The sequence below is a fragment of the Desmodus rotundus genome, chromosome 11 (assembly GCF_022682495.2).
Source record: "Desmodus rotundus isolate HL8 chromosome 11, HLdesRot8A.1, whole genome shotgun sequence".
NCBI classification, from domain to species: Eukaryota; Metazoa; Chordata; class Mammalia; order Chiroptera; family Phyllostomidae; genus Desmodus; species Desmodus rotundus.
The window spans coordinates 19,581,382-19,597,460 of record NC_071397.1 but is presented as its reverse complement, the minus strand read 5'-3'; the positions used below and the strand labels follow the sequence as shown (position 1 = coordinate 19,597,460).

Here is a 16,079-nt window from a genome sequence, read left to right as displayed (position 1 = left end):
AGACAGTGAGGAAATAAGGCAGACTTGGGAAATAAGGCAGGTTTGGGAACTAAGTCAAGAAAACACCTTCTTGTTATGGATACTGGCACATCTAACTGACTAGAAGCAAGTAGATTAGAAACCTACCACATTTGAAAGCCACCAGTGTGCTTGCAAAGAGTGTGTGACTGCTAAACTTCAAAACAAATTTCAATCCCTCACCCTGTGTGAACAGGATGCCTTCTGTGAGAACACCCTGTTCCCAAGGAGGGCGCACTCCACCAGAATTAATTTGGATATGGCTCTGAAAGCAGATGGAGAGGGAAGAACTCCCAGAGGGCAAAATCAGGGCCCTAGAAAATGGCCCCTCCCAGTTAGCCAAGAAAATCCACACTGCCAGAGAGGCCTCACAACGCCTACCGAGCAGGATCTCATTACTGCGTGCTGTAACTTTCCCATTTTTCCTTATTTTGAATGGGAATTTTTACTGAGGTTTTGCTGTCCCTGTTACAATACATAATGTGTGTGTTTGTGTTGGGGGAGATGGCCAGGAATAACTAATCTCTATAGTTCATAGGTTACCTGTCTGCTGCAAGGCACCATAACATCTGGATGGCACATCATCCAAAATCTAGCACAATCTTAAAATCCAAGTGCAAATATCAAATAGGTGGGGAGAAAATTGGGTCTAAAGCATAGAAAAGAGGTTTGTCCTGAAACTTGTAAATCAGCATAAGGGGTAACGAAGCTGCGGCCATGGCTGAGATCTCCTAGGGGCAAGTGACAGAGTTAGTCCAGGAGAGAGCCTATGGCTGAACCTCATGCAACACAAGTATGAATTGTCCATTTGGACAAGCCCACGAGGTCAGTCTGACAGGGGTGTCCAACTTTTTGGTGTCTCTGCATCACACTGAAGAAGAAGAGTGTTTTGGGCCACACATTAAATATACTGTGAAGCATAATCACAAAAAAATTCTCATAATGTTTTAAGTAAATTTACAATTCTGTGTTGGGCCACATTCACAGCCATCCTGGGTTGCATGCAGTCCATGGGCCACAGGTTGGACACCCCCAGACAAAGCATTCAGAGTGAGCAGAGGAATAAGAGCCAAACAAGTAAAAATATCATGTCTGTATCAAGAAAGAAAGGATGTTAAACTATTCTTGAATGTGACTTAAAACTCCAGAAAGTCAAGGACTTCTCGAATCTCTGACATGGATGTGCTTGGTGACTTGTGGGGAAACTACTCCTGTGAGTCAGTCCATACCAAGAAGCCAGCCTGAAGTGGACCTCACGATCAGTATGTGAAGATGAAGAAATTGAAGTAAGGACCACAGGCAACTCTGGGGGGAAATTTTGGCTGTGAAGGGGAAGAGACAGAGTGTGAATTATCAAGGTTTCTTTTTTCTCCTCATATAAATGGAGATCCTTGGGTATATTTAGAAATGAAGAGAGTACTTCCTTATTGCAGAATGACAAAAGTGACACCATGACCCATCACTTTTCCACAATAAAGTGCTGAACAAGTTTCCAATGAAATTTTCATGTGTTGAAAGTCATTTACTAAAATTTAAAATTCAATTTTTTAAAGGGAATTGCTGTCTAGGAATAGAGGTGGACTTCTTAATCTGGCACAGAGTGTCTGCAGAGACCCATGACAAGCATGACACTTAATGATGACATGGTGAAAGAATGCCCCTTAAGACGAGAGTGATCACTCTCACAATTTATATCTAGCGTTTTCCTGTGGGTCCTAGATGTAGGGGTGGGGGAGACAAAAAAGAAAAAAAAGGTATAAACACCGGACAGAGAAAACAAAGTTCTAATTTTTGAAGAGCAGATAATTATCTACATAGGACATGCAAAATAATTCAATAAGTTGTTAAATTTTATGAGTATTCAATAATATTGCTATCAATAAATTAATGTATCAAAGTCAAATTTCTAAAGTTACAGTCTAAAATATAATTCTAAAAAGATATTATTTATAACAGCAATTGTAACATTTAGCAATATCTAGAATTATATCTAAAGCTATTGAAGAAAATTGTTATTTTTATTGAGAACATAATAAAAACTAATCAAGAGATTTAAAAAAACTACATCCATGTATCAGAAAGCTCAATATCATTTTTAAAAAGGCAAATGCCTGGCAGCAAGTGAAGGGCAGGGGAATGGAAGGGAGCTGAGTGGGGCCCAGGGCCCCATAGAGGGGGGCAGGCAGCTGCCTGTCTCAGGAAAGTGGCAGGATGCAGGGACACTGTGAGCTAAGGCCCAACTCCTTTGCATACGCTCCACTGGACTTCACTTACAACTCGCGTTTAAAGTCATTAGGAACTGCTGAGCACAGAGCCCTGTGTGACTGCACTGGCCACATGGCCACGAAATCGGCCCTGCTGACACCTCGGTCCTGCCTCCGTGAAATGGATTGTATTAGTTAACTGGGCATCAGTATTTTTATTCTCTCAGTGATTCTTACCTTCAGTAATGGTTGAGAACCACCGCCTAGACGATATGACGCATGCGTGTATCAGTGTACGGTTATCTCTGAGTTCGGGGAGAAAAGGATGTAATATAAAAGGGCACTTAAAAAATAAAGACAATGTTTTATATCTAGAACTGAATGGCAGATACCATTAGTCTTCATATTATAAATTTTCTTTGGTAAATATTAACCATGTAAAAAATCTTTTGAAATGGCAATGGAAAATATCTAATTGAGGAAGGATGGTTGGCTATTCAAAAAGCAGTGAAAAGAATTTCCCCTTTATGTAAGCCAGAAAACACATGGCAGGGCCAGGAACTGAGCCCAAGACTGTAAATACCAGGTCATCGCTTTGCCATAAGAGAACATAAGTTCAGGATCACGGTAAGAGGTGTGCAGATCAGTGAATCTCCATACATACTCATAGTGATACTCGTACATACCAGTACGAATATCAGACATGGGCAACAGAAGTGACATTTACTGGTACTAAAAGCAGCAAATGTTTTAGGCAAAGCACATAGTTCAGTAAAAAGAAATAGAATATTTCCAGCAGACCACTCAAAAGATGCCCAGCATTATTTATAATAAAAATGCAAATGAAAACAATAAAATTTTTCTCACTAAGAATGTAATTGAAACAACTTTTTTTTAGTTTCTACCAAATATAAAAATGCAAAAATCCTATGGTCTAGTAATGTCACTGTTCAAAATCTATTCTACTGAAATGCAGGCTAAAATACACAATAACATTTCAACAATGTCTATCATAATAAATAATCACATTCAACCTAAGTGTCCACATTAACAGATTAATTAAATTGTCATATATATATATATATATATATATAAACACATACTATTGGATACTAGACATGCTTTATAAAGAATAAAGCCATCATATATGTACATACTTGCAAATGTGCCTGCCAAATATTTTAAGTTAAAAAGTAAGCTGTAAAGCAGTATGTATAATATTATTACATTAAAAATACATGTATGTGTGTGTCAGAGTAAGGGAGGCATCTCTTTGTGTATATACAAGGTATTTAAGATATAATATATGAGTAGTATATGTGTTTAAAAAGGTTCAAAAGAATGTATATCAACCTTCTGAACATTGACTCTATCTAGAGAATGGGATAGAGGGAAGATTTAATTTATTTTTATTTCTATATTCTTTAAATCATGTTTTGGCTCATATCATAAATTGCTTTGCCTTCCATTTCCTGTAGAATTAATAGTGATAGGTAGTGTCTTCACTTCTTATTTTTAAAAGTAATTCTTAAACAAAAAGAACGGAGGAGTCTTCATGGGCAGAGTGGGGACATTCCCAAATCTCTTTTAGATGACTAGAGTTGGCATAAAAAAGACAACTTTGAGCAAGGTGACAGGCGAACACTCCCGTGAGTGAGCTGTACCCCCACCTGTGTGCTGACTCCCTCAGTGTAACTGAGAACACAAAGTAATCCTTTAATGTTTTCCAGCTCTGTGGTCCTCTCTGTATTAACCAATTTTCTCTCTCATCTCTCTGTCAGCTCTAACTGCCACAGAGTTTCTCTGTGCTACAAGGCACAGGAAGAAATGTAAGGTCTGTATCCAGAGGTTCCTAGTTAAGGGGACGTTTGTTGGCTGAATACACTTTGTTCACAGTGCTCCTTTGCCTAAGTCTGGTCCTGCAGGCGAGGTGGTCTCTTTGGTACATTTTCAAAGCTTAATTCTGTGACCAGAACTAAGAGGTTTGGCCAGAGAGGGCTTTAGAGGACACTGAAGGGACACAAGCTTGCTGTCTATCTGTCACAGTCAGGAGGACATAGTGGGCCGCAAGCCAGCCAGCCAGCCAGCCAGCCAGGGTTTCGGATCCAGAGTCTGCTGCACTCTGGGTATAAAACCCTGAACAAGACATTTAATCTCTTCGCTTCCTTTATCTCGTGTGTGAAACGGAGAAAGTAATAACATCTAGCTCACAGAATTGTTAAGATTAAGTAAGAAAACATGACCACAATTAAGCACTCAATAAACTTTATAATTATAGTTATTAAAAGACTCTGACTTCGACACATCCATGTAGATTATTTCCAGATGAATTCATGCTCCACGTAAGTGTTCTTCAAACTTCAGAAAGGAATACATTAGTGAGTTATGAAATCCATTCAGTGGGTAGTAGTCAACACTGAAAAGAATTAATGGGATAGAATAACAACAATTTTTTGAAAAAAACAGAAGACATTACACATAAAAAGCTAATGGAAAATTGCTTACTGTGGTTTGAGGTTAAATGAGTTTGAAAAACAATGCTTCTAAGCCAAACAAATGTGCAAACTGAAAGCCTTCCCCAGTTGTGCTCTCAATTCTACTCAACTCTGACTCTTTCAAGTAAAGTGAGCAAAAGCTAAAGGGCTCTGGAAGCATGCTGTAGTGATCTTTTTGACAATGCACAAGTGTGCTGGGGTGACCTGACAAGTCAGGATGCAGTGGTCAGAGAGCCAGTTCATTCAGACATGTGCTGCTGTTGCTACTTCCCAAGCATATGGGGCAGGGCACAGGGCTTTTTAGAACTAGCCAGGCCTCAGGATTTGGCTCTTGTTTTTGTTTGAAACCTTTCCTCTTAATTCAAGTACAGAGACTGTGACAGAAGGCTTTTCAGGTTCCTTTAATTCTGTACACCCGGTTAATTAAAACCCCTGCTTTTAGTAGGTAATGTTTGAGGAGCAAGTCTCATAATGTTTAGTCTTACTCTGTGAGTGAAGACAGTTGTTTTGGATTTTTATTTTTCTAAAACATTGTATAGTACATCAGTGTTTATGGATTTTAAAATGCCATTTCTACTGTTTTCCCACAAATATTTTTTTGCTCATTGCAAGTTATAGAAGCTGAGCACAATATAAGTAAAAAATAACAACAATCAAATATACGCATAGCCCATAGACACAGAGAGCAATGTGGTGAAGGAAGGGGCGGGTGGAGGGGGCAAAGGGTGAGAAAATTTGGTACATCTGTCAAAGAATCATAGTGTCAACAATAAAAAAAATTTAAAAGATTAAAAAAACATGGAAGAAAACCATAGGCTTAGAACTAGAATTAGGTTGCTGGGACTGGCATTTTTAGGGAACTTATGTCCAAGGAACAAAGTTGTTAATAACCTGCAAGATCGACATTTCTTTTTTCTGGATACTATTTAGTGTGGAGAAACCACATATAAACAATCATGATAATGTAACTGTATATATTCTGGTTAAATTATTTTATTTGCTATTTCCTTCTGTAACATTATAAGCCATTCAACATAATTCCAGTAAAATTAGCCACCTAATATTAATCAGAGGAAATTATTTAGAAAATATGACTCAACATATATCATGCTGCAATTTTTCTATTTGTATTATGTTTCAATTGAAATATGTCTATAGAGCTAATTATAAAAACTGTAGAATTCCACAGAGAACTCTGTTTGAATCATAACCATATGCTCTCAATTGAATGTACCTAATACACAACAAATCACAATTTTAATCACATTGTATCTATAAAGAAAAATAGAAAAAAATTAAAAGATATGTATTTGTATATAGTTAATTCGACAGATGTTTTGGTATGGATATAGATATATACATAGCTGTATCTCTCAAATATTTTTCATAAATATAAAGTTTTAGTTTGCAATGAAATAATTAAACACTATTATTTCCTCATAGGAATGGTCTTTGCAGATTTGGTGGTTACAGCTGGGGCCTCAGCGCCTGGGGATGTTTTGAACACAAGTTAGTTTGGACTAACTTGTGTGGACTAACCCTGAAGGTGGATGATGGCGAGGACTTGAATTAGTACGTGATCGCTCATTAGGTTCTTTCTCTAAGATTCACACACAACTCCCTCTCAACCACTTGATTACTTTAGGACTCTGGACAAATTCTTTAAAGTCATAAACCTCAGTTTTCTTTTATCTGACACTGAACAAATAATAACTTTAGAAAATGTGTTTTCCATCCAATCATTACAACTAGATCAGCAGATACCTTAAAGACCGAGGGGAAAAAAACTAAATCCAAGAGTCAGTATGTTTAACATAGGTCAGCGCAGACAGAGTAGATTTTTAAATTAACAATCACCTGATGAATCCAACCTGGAGACACACACCCTTGTACAGCCCCCTGTCACAGTGACTCTGACCTTGGCCATGTGACTTGCCTCTCCAATGAGACATAAACTAATGTGACAGAACACACTGTCTTTTTTAAAGTATATTTTATTGATTACGCTATTACAGTGGTCCCATATTTTTTCTCCCCTTTACTCCCATCCACCCTGCACCCCTCCTCCCACCTGCCTTCCCCACCTATAGTTCATGTCCATGGGTCATAAATTTAAGTTCTTTGGCTTCTTCATTTCCTATATATATCTTAACCTCCCTCTATTTTTTACCTGCCATTTATGCTTGTTATGCCCTGTACCTTTTCCCCTGTTCTTCTCCCTCTCCCTCCATGCTGATAACCCTCCCTGTGTTCTCTGTTTCTGAGATTCTGTTCCTGCTCTAGATGTTTGCTTAGTTTGTTTTTGTTTTTGTTTCTCATTAGGTTCAGTTGTTGATAGTTGTGAGTTTGTTGTCATTTTACTGTTCAAAGTTTTGATCACCTTCTTTTTCTTAGATAAGTCCCATTAACATTTCATGTAATAAGGGCTTAGTGATGATGAACTCCTTTAACTCGACCTTATCTGGGAGGTACTTTATCTGCCCTTCCATTCTGAATGATAGCTTTGCTGGATAGAGCAATCTTGGATGGAGGTCTTTGCCTTTCATGACTTGGAATACTTCTTTCCAGTCCCTTCTTGCTTGCAAGGTTTCTTTTGAGAAATCAGCTGATAGGCTTATGGGAACTCTTTTGTAGGCAACTATCTCCTTTTCTTTTGCTGCTTTTAATATTATCTCCTTATCTTTAATCTTGAGTAATGTAATTATGATGTGTCTTAGTGTGTTCCTCCTTGGGTCCCACTTTCTGGGACTCTCTGAGCTTCCTGGACTTCCTGGAATTCTATTTCTTTTGCCAGATTGGGGAAGTTTTCCTTCATTATTTGTTCAAATAAGTTTTCAATTTCTTGCTCTTCCTCTTCTCCTTGTGGCACCCCTATGATTGGGATGTTAAAACCTTTCAAGTTGTCCCAGAGGTTCCTAAGCCTCTCCTCACTTTTTTTTTTTTTTTTTTGAATTCTTGTTTCTTCTTTCAGTTCTGGTTGAATGTTTATTTCTTCCTTCTGGTCCAAACTGTTGATTTGAGTTCTGGTTCCCTTCCCTTCACTGTTGGTTCCCTGTATATTTTTTTCTTTATTTCACTTTGCATAGCCTTCATTTTCTCCTTTATTTTGTGATCATATTCAACCATTTCTGTGAGCATCCTGATTACCAGTGTTTTGAACTCTGCATGTGATAGGTTGGCTATCTGCTCGTTACTTAGTTCTTTTTCTGGAGTTTTGATCTGTTCTTTTTGGGGGGGGAGGGGCAATATTTCTGTCTTGGTGCACCTGTTACATTGTAAGTAGGGGAGACTTAGGTATTCACCAGGTGGGGCAACCCATGTCTCTGTGTTGTGTCACTGTATGTTGGGGTAGGGTCTGAGAGGGAACAATGCTGCTTGCTCAGCTCTGGGCCAGCTTTCAGTCACTTTCCCTGGTACCCACAAACAAATTGGACTCTTCTGGTGCTGATTCTTGGGTGACAGAACAAACTCTTGATAAGTACTTGCACATTAGGGCTCACCACTGGAAATGCTGCCTTTACCATGTAAGAGACCCAGGGTGTACTGCTGAAGAAGTTACAGAGAGGAGAAGCATGCATCCTAGCGAACCGTGGTTGCTAAACACCATCTTGTACTGTCCAGCCTCAGCTGAGCCACCACATGACTGTAGCTACATGAGTGACCTTAGGTAAAACAGGTCATCAGAAGAACCACCCAGCTGAGCCAAGCCCAATGTGTAGAACTATGAGCAAATAAATGATTGTTTCAAGTCCCCGTGTTTTGGGTTGGTTAGTTACTTACAATAGATAACTGATATATTCGGTTAGCTGGTAGGATAAACCTTTTATACTGCTGATATTGAAATCACATTGGAATGACAGATCACGTAAGATAAAAACATGTACCACCTGAAGAAAAATGAGTAAAATACCAAATACACAAAACATAATAGAAAATAATTTTAAAATGGAATAGTAAACAAAACAATCTTTTTGAACAAATTATCTGCATTGGATTACTACTTTGTGCTGTACAAACAAAAACAAGAATATGTGTATTATATATAACTTACTGAATATATATGACTTACTGAAACATGATCTTCTATGAAGCATATGCTGGAAAATCTTGCACAAATGTTCTTCACTTTGTGTAATGAGCCTACAGGTGCACTGCTCTTGAAGGACTGTCCCAAGGGTACCAATGTAAGCTGCTTTGCAGTCATCACTTCCTGAGCAAGTGAGGTCTTCCTTGCCCAACACACCGATGCAAGTCTCATCTTCATGGCACTTTGCAGTCACACGCTGCCAGCATTTGGACTGAAATGTTCTATAGCGCCTCCTAGAAGGAGTCAAGAAATGGAATTGGTCTCTGAATAATACTATTTCACCTTAATATGAGCTGCTTCCTCACCTAATGAAAGGCTGACATAAAACAAAATGCCTCCTAGATGCCAGTGCATAGCCGAAACCTAAGTTCATACATTGAAACATCGCAACAGAGTGTGGAACAAAACGCAGAGAAACCTTGTGAATTACATTCCTCTTGTGATGAAAGACAGAGGCTAAGTTTATGATTCCCTGGATGAATTTTCCTTCAATACTAATTTTGTTTCAATGGCTGATGATTTGCAGTTTGAATTACTTGGAAGATTTATTAGCAGTATTTTTTGAAGCAGAATGTGGTTTTGGTTGACTAGCAGTTGGCCATTGTCTCACACCAAGTGATTTTAGATAAGGCTCTTGACCTTTTGAGCCAGTTTTCCCACAGGATGGGAGGTACTATACTCTTTCTCAACATTTCTAAGCAGTCTAGTTAGAATTTTAAAAATGCTTTGAGATTCTTTGGCAGTGAGAGCTAATAAAGCAAAAATTTATGACTTTATTTAATTGCCAGAATAATCCATTAGAACCACATCCATTCATAACTTTTCTGACCATGTATTTCATTAGTGCTGTACTAGCTTTGAATAAGTCTCAATAATGTACAATAATTTTATTCTTGAAACTTTCACAGTAACAGGATATTCCTCTCCATGGAACCAAGGATATTAATTTTCCTACTTAACGTTTATCACCTAAAATTACTTTTCACCCTTTCCCAAACAGGTTTCCGTGAAATCTGCATTGACACCCTCTGCACACGTGACATGTCATGAGCCTGCTTGTGCACACGGCTCTACTCTGCTTAACCCTACACACTACATTGTTTTTTAAGGATCCCATATTTTAAATCATCTTAAAAGAATCAGCCATTTAATACATTGGCAAAATTAATTTATACTTAAGGAAATATGAAGTTTTTCAGCTTATAATTCTGGGGCCAGAAGAACAAATAGGTTCCTTTAATGCGATTATGGGTTATACGTAAGATGTTATATAAGTTTAAGCGTTAACAATATCAATTGTCATTTATGAGTTGAGTGACAATAAATTAGTACCTAGGTGCTATTTTTTAAAAATATGTGTTTTACTAAGTTTAAGTTGCATGAAGCCCTGAAGCTCAGTTGGCTAAAGCAGTGAGCGTCCCGATATGCCAAGGTTGTGGATTCCATCGCCAGTTAGAGCTCATGAATAGGGGGAGCAACAAACTGATGTTTCCCTTGCTCTCTCTCCCACTCTAAAATCAATTTTTAAAAAAAGCTTTAAGTTCAGTCATTTATCTATCATGGCAGTTATTTATTCAGAAAACTAGCTGTAAAATTTTGCAAAAATAATAAATTAATTGATATTTAATTAAATATTAAAAATCATATAAATACTTTGGTATGCTAGTACCTAAATCATTTGAAATAAATTTTTAAATATGGCAACAAATTATACTATAGAAATTTTGTTTTGGGTTTGAAATGTTTAGTTGTATGATGATTCGTACTCTTATTTTCTTGGAATTCCAAAATTTTCTATTTTGGTTTAGTGAGTGATTAAAAGTAATGTCTTACATGTAGTTGATTGTTTTGTTTTTATTTTTGCTATCGATCTGCAGTTACATTGCAAAGTGTAAGAGACTGTGGTGTGTATAAATTCTGCACACAGAATGTATTACATTTGCCTTTGTGAACTAATATATAGCCAAATTTTATAAATGTTTAATGACACTTAAAATAAATGTGTATATTATAATACTTTGCTTTTAAAAAATAATTAGGTTTTTTCCAAGCAAATGCTTTTTTCACTACTTTTGTGAGTTCATAAATGTAAAAATATAATATATTATAATTTTCATATGTTCCTAAACAATTATAATTGGCAAAACATAATCTCACCTCCCAATGTATATCTGTAGCGGACACAATTAATTGAAAAATTGTCTTTATATTGCCCTTTTTGGCCTTTTCAAATAAATGAAGGAATTTCAAAACCTATTATGTATTAAAGAATCTGGAACAGGGACAGAAGTTGTATTTTCAAAACCAAGTATTCTCTTTTGCCCCATGTGCAGACTCTTTAGCCCCAAAAGGAAGTGATAAAGGGCTTAACAACCTCACTGAAGAAATGGTTTTTCTTTTGAAGTTTTTTTCTCTACCTGAATTACATTAACAGTAATTTAATATATGAGGGGGCGCCCCCCAAAACTAGAACTATCTTCTGGAGGGCAGGCCTCTTGTAGTACAGGCTTCCCCAACTAGGTGCGTGTTCTAGGAACCCATCTGTATTGGTGTACTAGCTGGCATTGTTGTGAGAGGCTGCATTCAGCTTTAGTGAATTTTGGGGGAAGACTCTTTCAACATCTTTGCCCATTTCATAAATGGCAAACAGGTGACTGGTTCTTCCACTATGACAACACACCTGTCCATACTGAGCTGAGTATTCAGTGGTTTTGGACCAAAAATGGCATGACCTCTGTGCCCCACCTTCCCTATTCACCTGATGTGGCCTCGAGAGCCTTTTTTGTTTGTTTGTTTCCCAAATGAAAAAAACTCTTTAAATGAAACATTTTTCCAATGTGGAAGAGGTGAAACAAAAACGGCAGAAGCAAAAAGTCATCAAAATCAACCAGTTCAAAAACTGTTTTTAGCAGTGGAAATATTGTCTCAAGGACTTCCAGTCAAGATGGTGGTACAGGCAGACATGGCTCACCTCTTCCCACAATCACATCAAAATCACAACTAAAATATAGAACAATCATCACTCAGAACCATCAGAAATCTAGGTGAATGGAAGTCTGACAACTACAGAATTAAAGAAACCATATCCATCCAGACTGGTGGAAGGGCTACAGACACAGAACAGGCTGGTCTCTCACCCATGTGTGGTCAATAAAAATTTGGGAGGGATGTCTCAGAGGCAAGCAGGCCCATCCCCACAACAGGCCCTGCAGGCCAGGGTTCCAGTGCTAGGAAGATAAGCCCCTCACAACTTCTGGCTGCAAAAACCAGTGGGGATTGAGTCAGTGGAAGAAACTGCTGGAGCCCTAAGCAGTTCCTCTTAAAGAACTCACGCATGGACTCACCTACTCAGACTCACTCCCTCTGAGTTCCAGAGCTGGGGTGACATGAGTGGCATACTGGGAGAGGCTGAAGTGTGTGACATCTGGGCGGCCAGAGGCTGTTATTCCTTTTCAGAGTCCTCACCTCACAGAGACACAGAGTGGGCAGGCTGGTGCCATATCTGAGACTCCATCAACCTGGCTAACACTGTTTGACCTACCTTGGAGATGCCCCACCCACCAAAACTGCTTTTCCATATGAATGGTTGGTCTTGCCTCGTGCTTCACAACTTCCTAAATCCTATCAAGCAAACAATAGCTGGCCTCAGTGAGCTCCAGGCTGGGCACTAACAGCAGCCAGATTAGTTCCACAGCTTGGCTTCACCTGGGGATCTCTAAGCCCAGCACAAGTAGCAGCCTTCTCAGATTGTTTTATAACTTAGGAAGGGTGTCCTGGGCAAAACGCAGGTGGGAGCTAAACTTGGCCTGCATCACCTGGGGAATCCCAGGGCCAGTGCATCCAGTGGACAGCTACAGGCCACTATGGAGCACTGCCTCCCTGCCCCTGCACAGATCCTCCACAGATGGTGGAGGTTGGTGGTAAGTGGTCATAGCCAGTCCTTGTAGCTGACTGGCCTGGTAAATCCCTCCCATTGATCTACCAACAGCAAAAAAGCTCAACTACAAAACATGGAGTCAAAGCAGCTCTACCTAATACATAGAAACAAACACAGGAGGATGCCAAAATGAGAAGACAACGAAACATGGCCAAAGGAAAGAACAGATCAAAACTCCATTAAAAAAGCTAAACACAATGGAGATAGGCAATCTATCAGATGCAGAGTTCAAAACACTGGTTACAAGGATGCTCAAGGAACTTAGTGAGGACCTCAACAGCATAAAAAAGATTGAGTCAGAAATAAAGGATACATTAATTGAAATAAAGAATAATTTGCAGGGAAAAAATATAGAGTGGATGAAGCCAAGAATCAAATCAATGATTTGGAATAAAAGGAAGAATAAAAACAACCAATCAGAATAATAAGAAGAAATAAGAATCCAAAAAATGAGCATAGTATAAGCAGCCTCTGGGACAACTTCAAGAGGTCCAACATTCACATCAAAGGGGTGCCAGAAGAAAAATAGCAAGGAATTGGAAACCTATTTGAAAAAATAATGAAAGAAAACTTCCCTGGTTTGGTGAAGGAAATAGACATAATTCCAAAAAACACAGAGAGCCTTAAACAAGAGGGACACAAACAAGAATACACCAAGACACATCAAAATTAAAATGCCAAGGGTTAAAGATAAAGAGAGAATCTTAAAAGCAGCAAGAGAAAAGCAGAGAGTTACATACAAAGGAGTTCCCATAAGACCATTAGCTGATTTCGCATAAGAAACTTTGCAGGCTAGAATAGACTGGCAAGAAGTATTCAAAGTGATGAAGAGCAAGGACTTACAATGAAGATTACTCTATCCAGCAAAGGTATCACATAGAATAGAAGGGCAGATAAAGTGCTTCCCAGACAAGGTAAAGCTAAAGGCCATTAGTACATCACCAAGCCATTATTACATGAAATGTTAAAGGGAGTTATTTAAGAAAAAGAAGATCAAAACTATTAACATTAAAATGACAACTGACTAACAACTACAACTGAATCCAAAAAATAAAAGCAAAAGCAAACCAAGCAAACAACCAGAATAGGAACAGAATCATAGGTATAGGGATCATTTGGAGGGTTATCACTGGGAGGAGGATGGGGGAGAATAGGGGAAATGGTGCAGGGATCAAGAAGCATATTTGGTAGGAACAAAATAGACAGGGGAGGTTAAGAATAGTATATGAAAGGGGGAAGACAAAGAACTTAGATGCATGACCCAAGGATGTGAACTAAGGTGGGGTGATAACTGGAGGGAAGGGGAGTACTGAATGGAAGGGGGCAAAGGGAGAAAATTGGGACAACTGTAACAGCATAATCAATAGAATATACTTTTAAAAAGTCTCAAGAGGTATATTTCATAAAGTGGAGATTACTTTGAAGGTGATTGAAATTTAAACATGGAAGAATAAATACACATTTTTTAATAAATAAAAATTTGGGTATTCCCTCATAAATACTGGAAATTTCCCTAAGGCAAGATTTGCATGAGAAAAATGACAGGATTCATCTTTTCACCTCAGCTACTAATATTGTCTAATATTTCCATTACTTCTATAAAGTATTCACTAAGGGAGTATTTGCACATGGTGGAATGAAATTGAAGGCAAAAGTCCTTACTCTAATCTTGGAGTTGGAGAGTTGGAAATCACATAAGAGGAGACATGTATATGTACATCAACAAATTATAAAAATTAAGTGCAAGGCATTCAAAAATGGGGGGAAACATGACAATTTTTGAGTCCTCTTGTGTTCCAGACCCTGCACCAAGCACTTCAGAGAAGTGAATAAGCCCAGGAGTCCTTGTAGAACAAAATTATCAAAAATGTACCAGTCGATCAGAGAACAGAGGGTATTGGCACCAAGGTGAATTTATTGCAAGAGCATGTGCTTCAGAAACCATCACTTGCCATTACAATATGTAATTTGATGGGGAAGCTTAGATATATCATGCTTTGAAGGTTGAATGCAAATATTTTAGGATAATGAGGTAGCATATTTAGGGCCCTCTCTGTGGCATCAGGCAAAGCTGGATGCCCATCCATGCAGACATTGGGTATTTTTGTAGAAATTGATTTTTAGAAAAGTGTCTTCTGGACAGTTAAAATGTTGTTTCATTGTTGGTATAGATGGATAATAGATACTTGGTAAAATTCTATTTGTAATATAAAATAAGTATACTCAAATATTGTTATCATTCATTGATTTTAGGAGATATCATTTTATTATAATTAAAATCACTTGTTAGAAATTAAATTATTGTTATTAAATTTAATAAATGTTTTGATGTCATTGAGCTTAAGACACATCCCAAATATGTTAGGGATATTAAAATATATAAACCCTTACATTTTAAATTTGTTGCTGTCCTTCTTTTGGTTGTGTGAGGAGGCAAAGTGTATCTAACTATGCCTCCATATTGGATGTAATACCAGAAAATTGAACTGTATGGAAGTCCAACAACCAAGGAGTTAAAGAAAAACATTTATCCAGACCGATATGAGGGGCAGAGATGGGCAGCCGGGGTGGAGACCACTCACAGCAAGGTGGCTGGAGGACTGGGCAGTGCTACATTTAAGTGCAGATAAACCAGGAGCACCAACTGGGGAGCAAGACAGACCACGCAACCCAGGGTTCCAGTGCGAGAGGAAAAAAAGCCTGAAAACCTTTGAATGAAAAAACCTATGAGAGTTGAGGTGGCGGGAAAAACTCTCAGCCTCACAGGAGAGACCCACAGGGTCCTAGAATGTACACAAAACCACCCACCTGGGAATCAGCACCAGAAGGATCCAATTTGCTTGTGGGTAGTGGAGGGAGTGACTGAAAGCCAGCGGAGAGCTGAGCAAGCAGCACTGTTCCCTCTCGGACCCCTCCCCCACATACAACATCACAACGCAATAACATGGGTTGCCCTGCCCTGGCAAATACTTAAGGCTCCACCCCTCAGTAGTAACAGGCACTCTGAGACAACAAATATGGCCCTGATAAAGGACAGATCAAAGTTCCAGAAAACGTACAACAAAGCCATGAAGAGATAGCTAACCTATCAGATGCAGAGTTCAAAACACTGGTAATCAGGATGCTCACGGAAACGGTTGAGTATGGTCACAAAATAGAGGGAAGAGTGAAGGCTATGCAAAGTGAAATAAAGAAAAATATATACAGGGAACCAACAGTGAAAGGAAGGGAACCAACAGTGAAGGGAAGGAGACCAGAACTCAAATCAAGAGTTTGGACCAGAAGGAAGAAATAAACATTCAACCAGAACTGAAAGAAGAAACAAGAATTCAAAAAAA

At 38.4% G+C, this 16,079-nt stretch overlaps 1 protein-coding gene across 1 annotated transcript in view; it reads right to left on the bottom strand.

The window, feature by feature from the left end:
* GFRAL (GDNF family receptor alpha like) overlaps positions 1 to 16,079 on the bottom strand; it is a 77,119-nt gene that overhangs the window by 27,535 nt on the left and 33,505 nt on the right. The window contains exon 8 of the mRNA XM_053914093.2: positions 8,787 to 9,037. Within this exon, the coding sequence (XP_053770068.2) occupies positions 8,787 to 9,037 (251 nt within the window). The remainder of the gene's footprint in view (positions 1 to 8,786; positions 9,038 to 16,079) is intronic.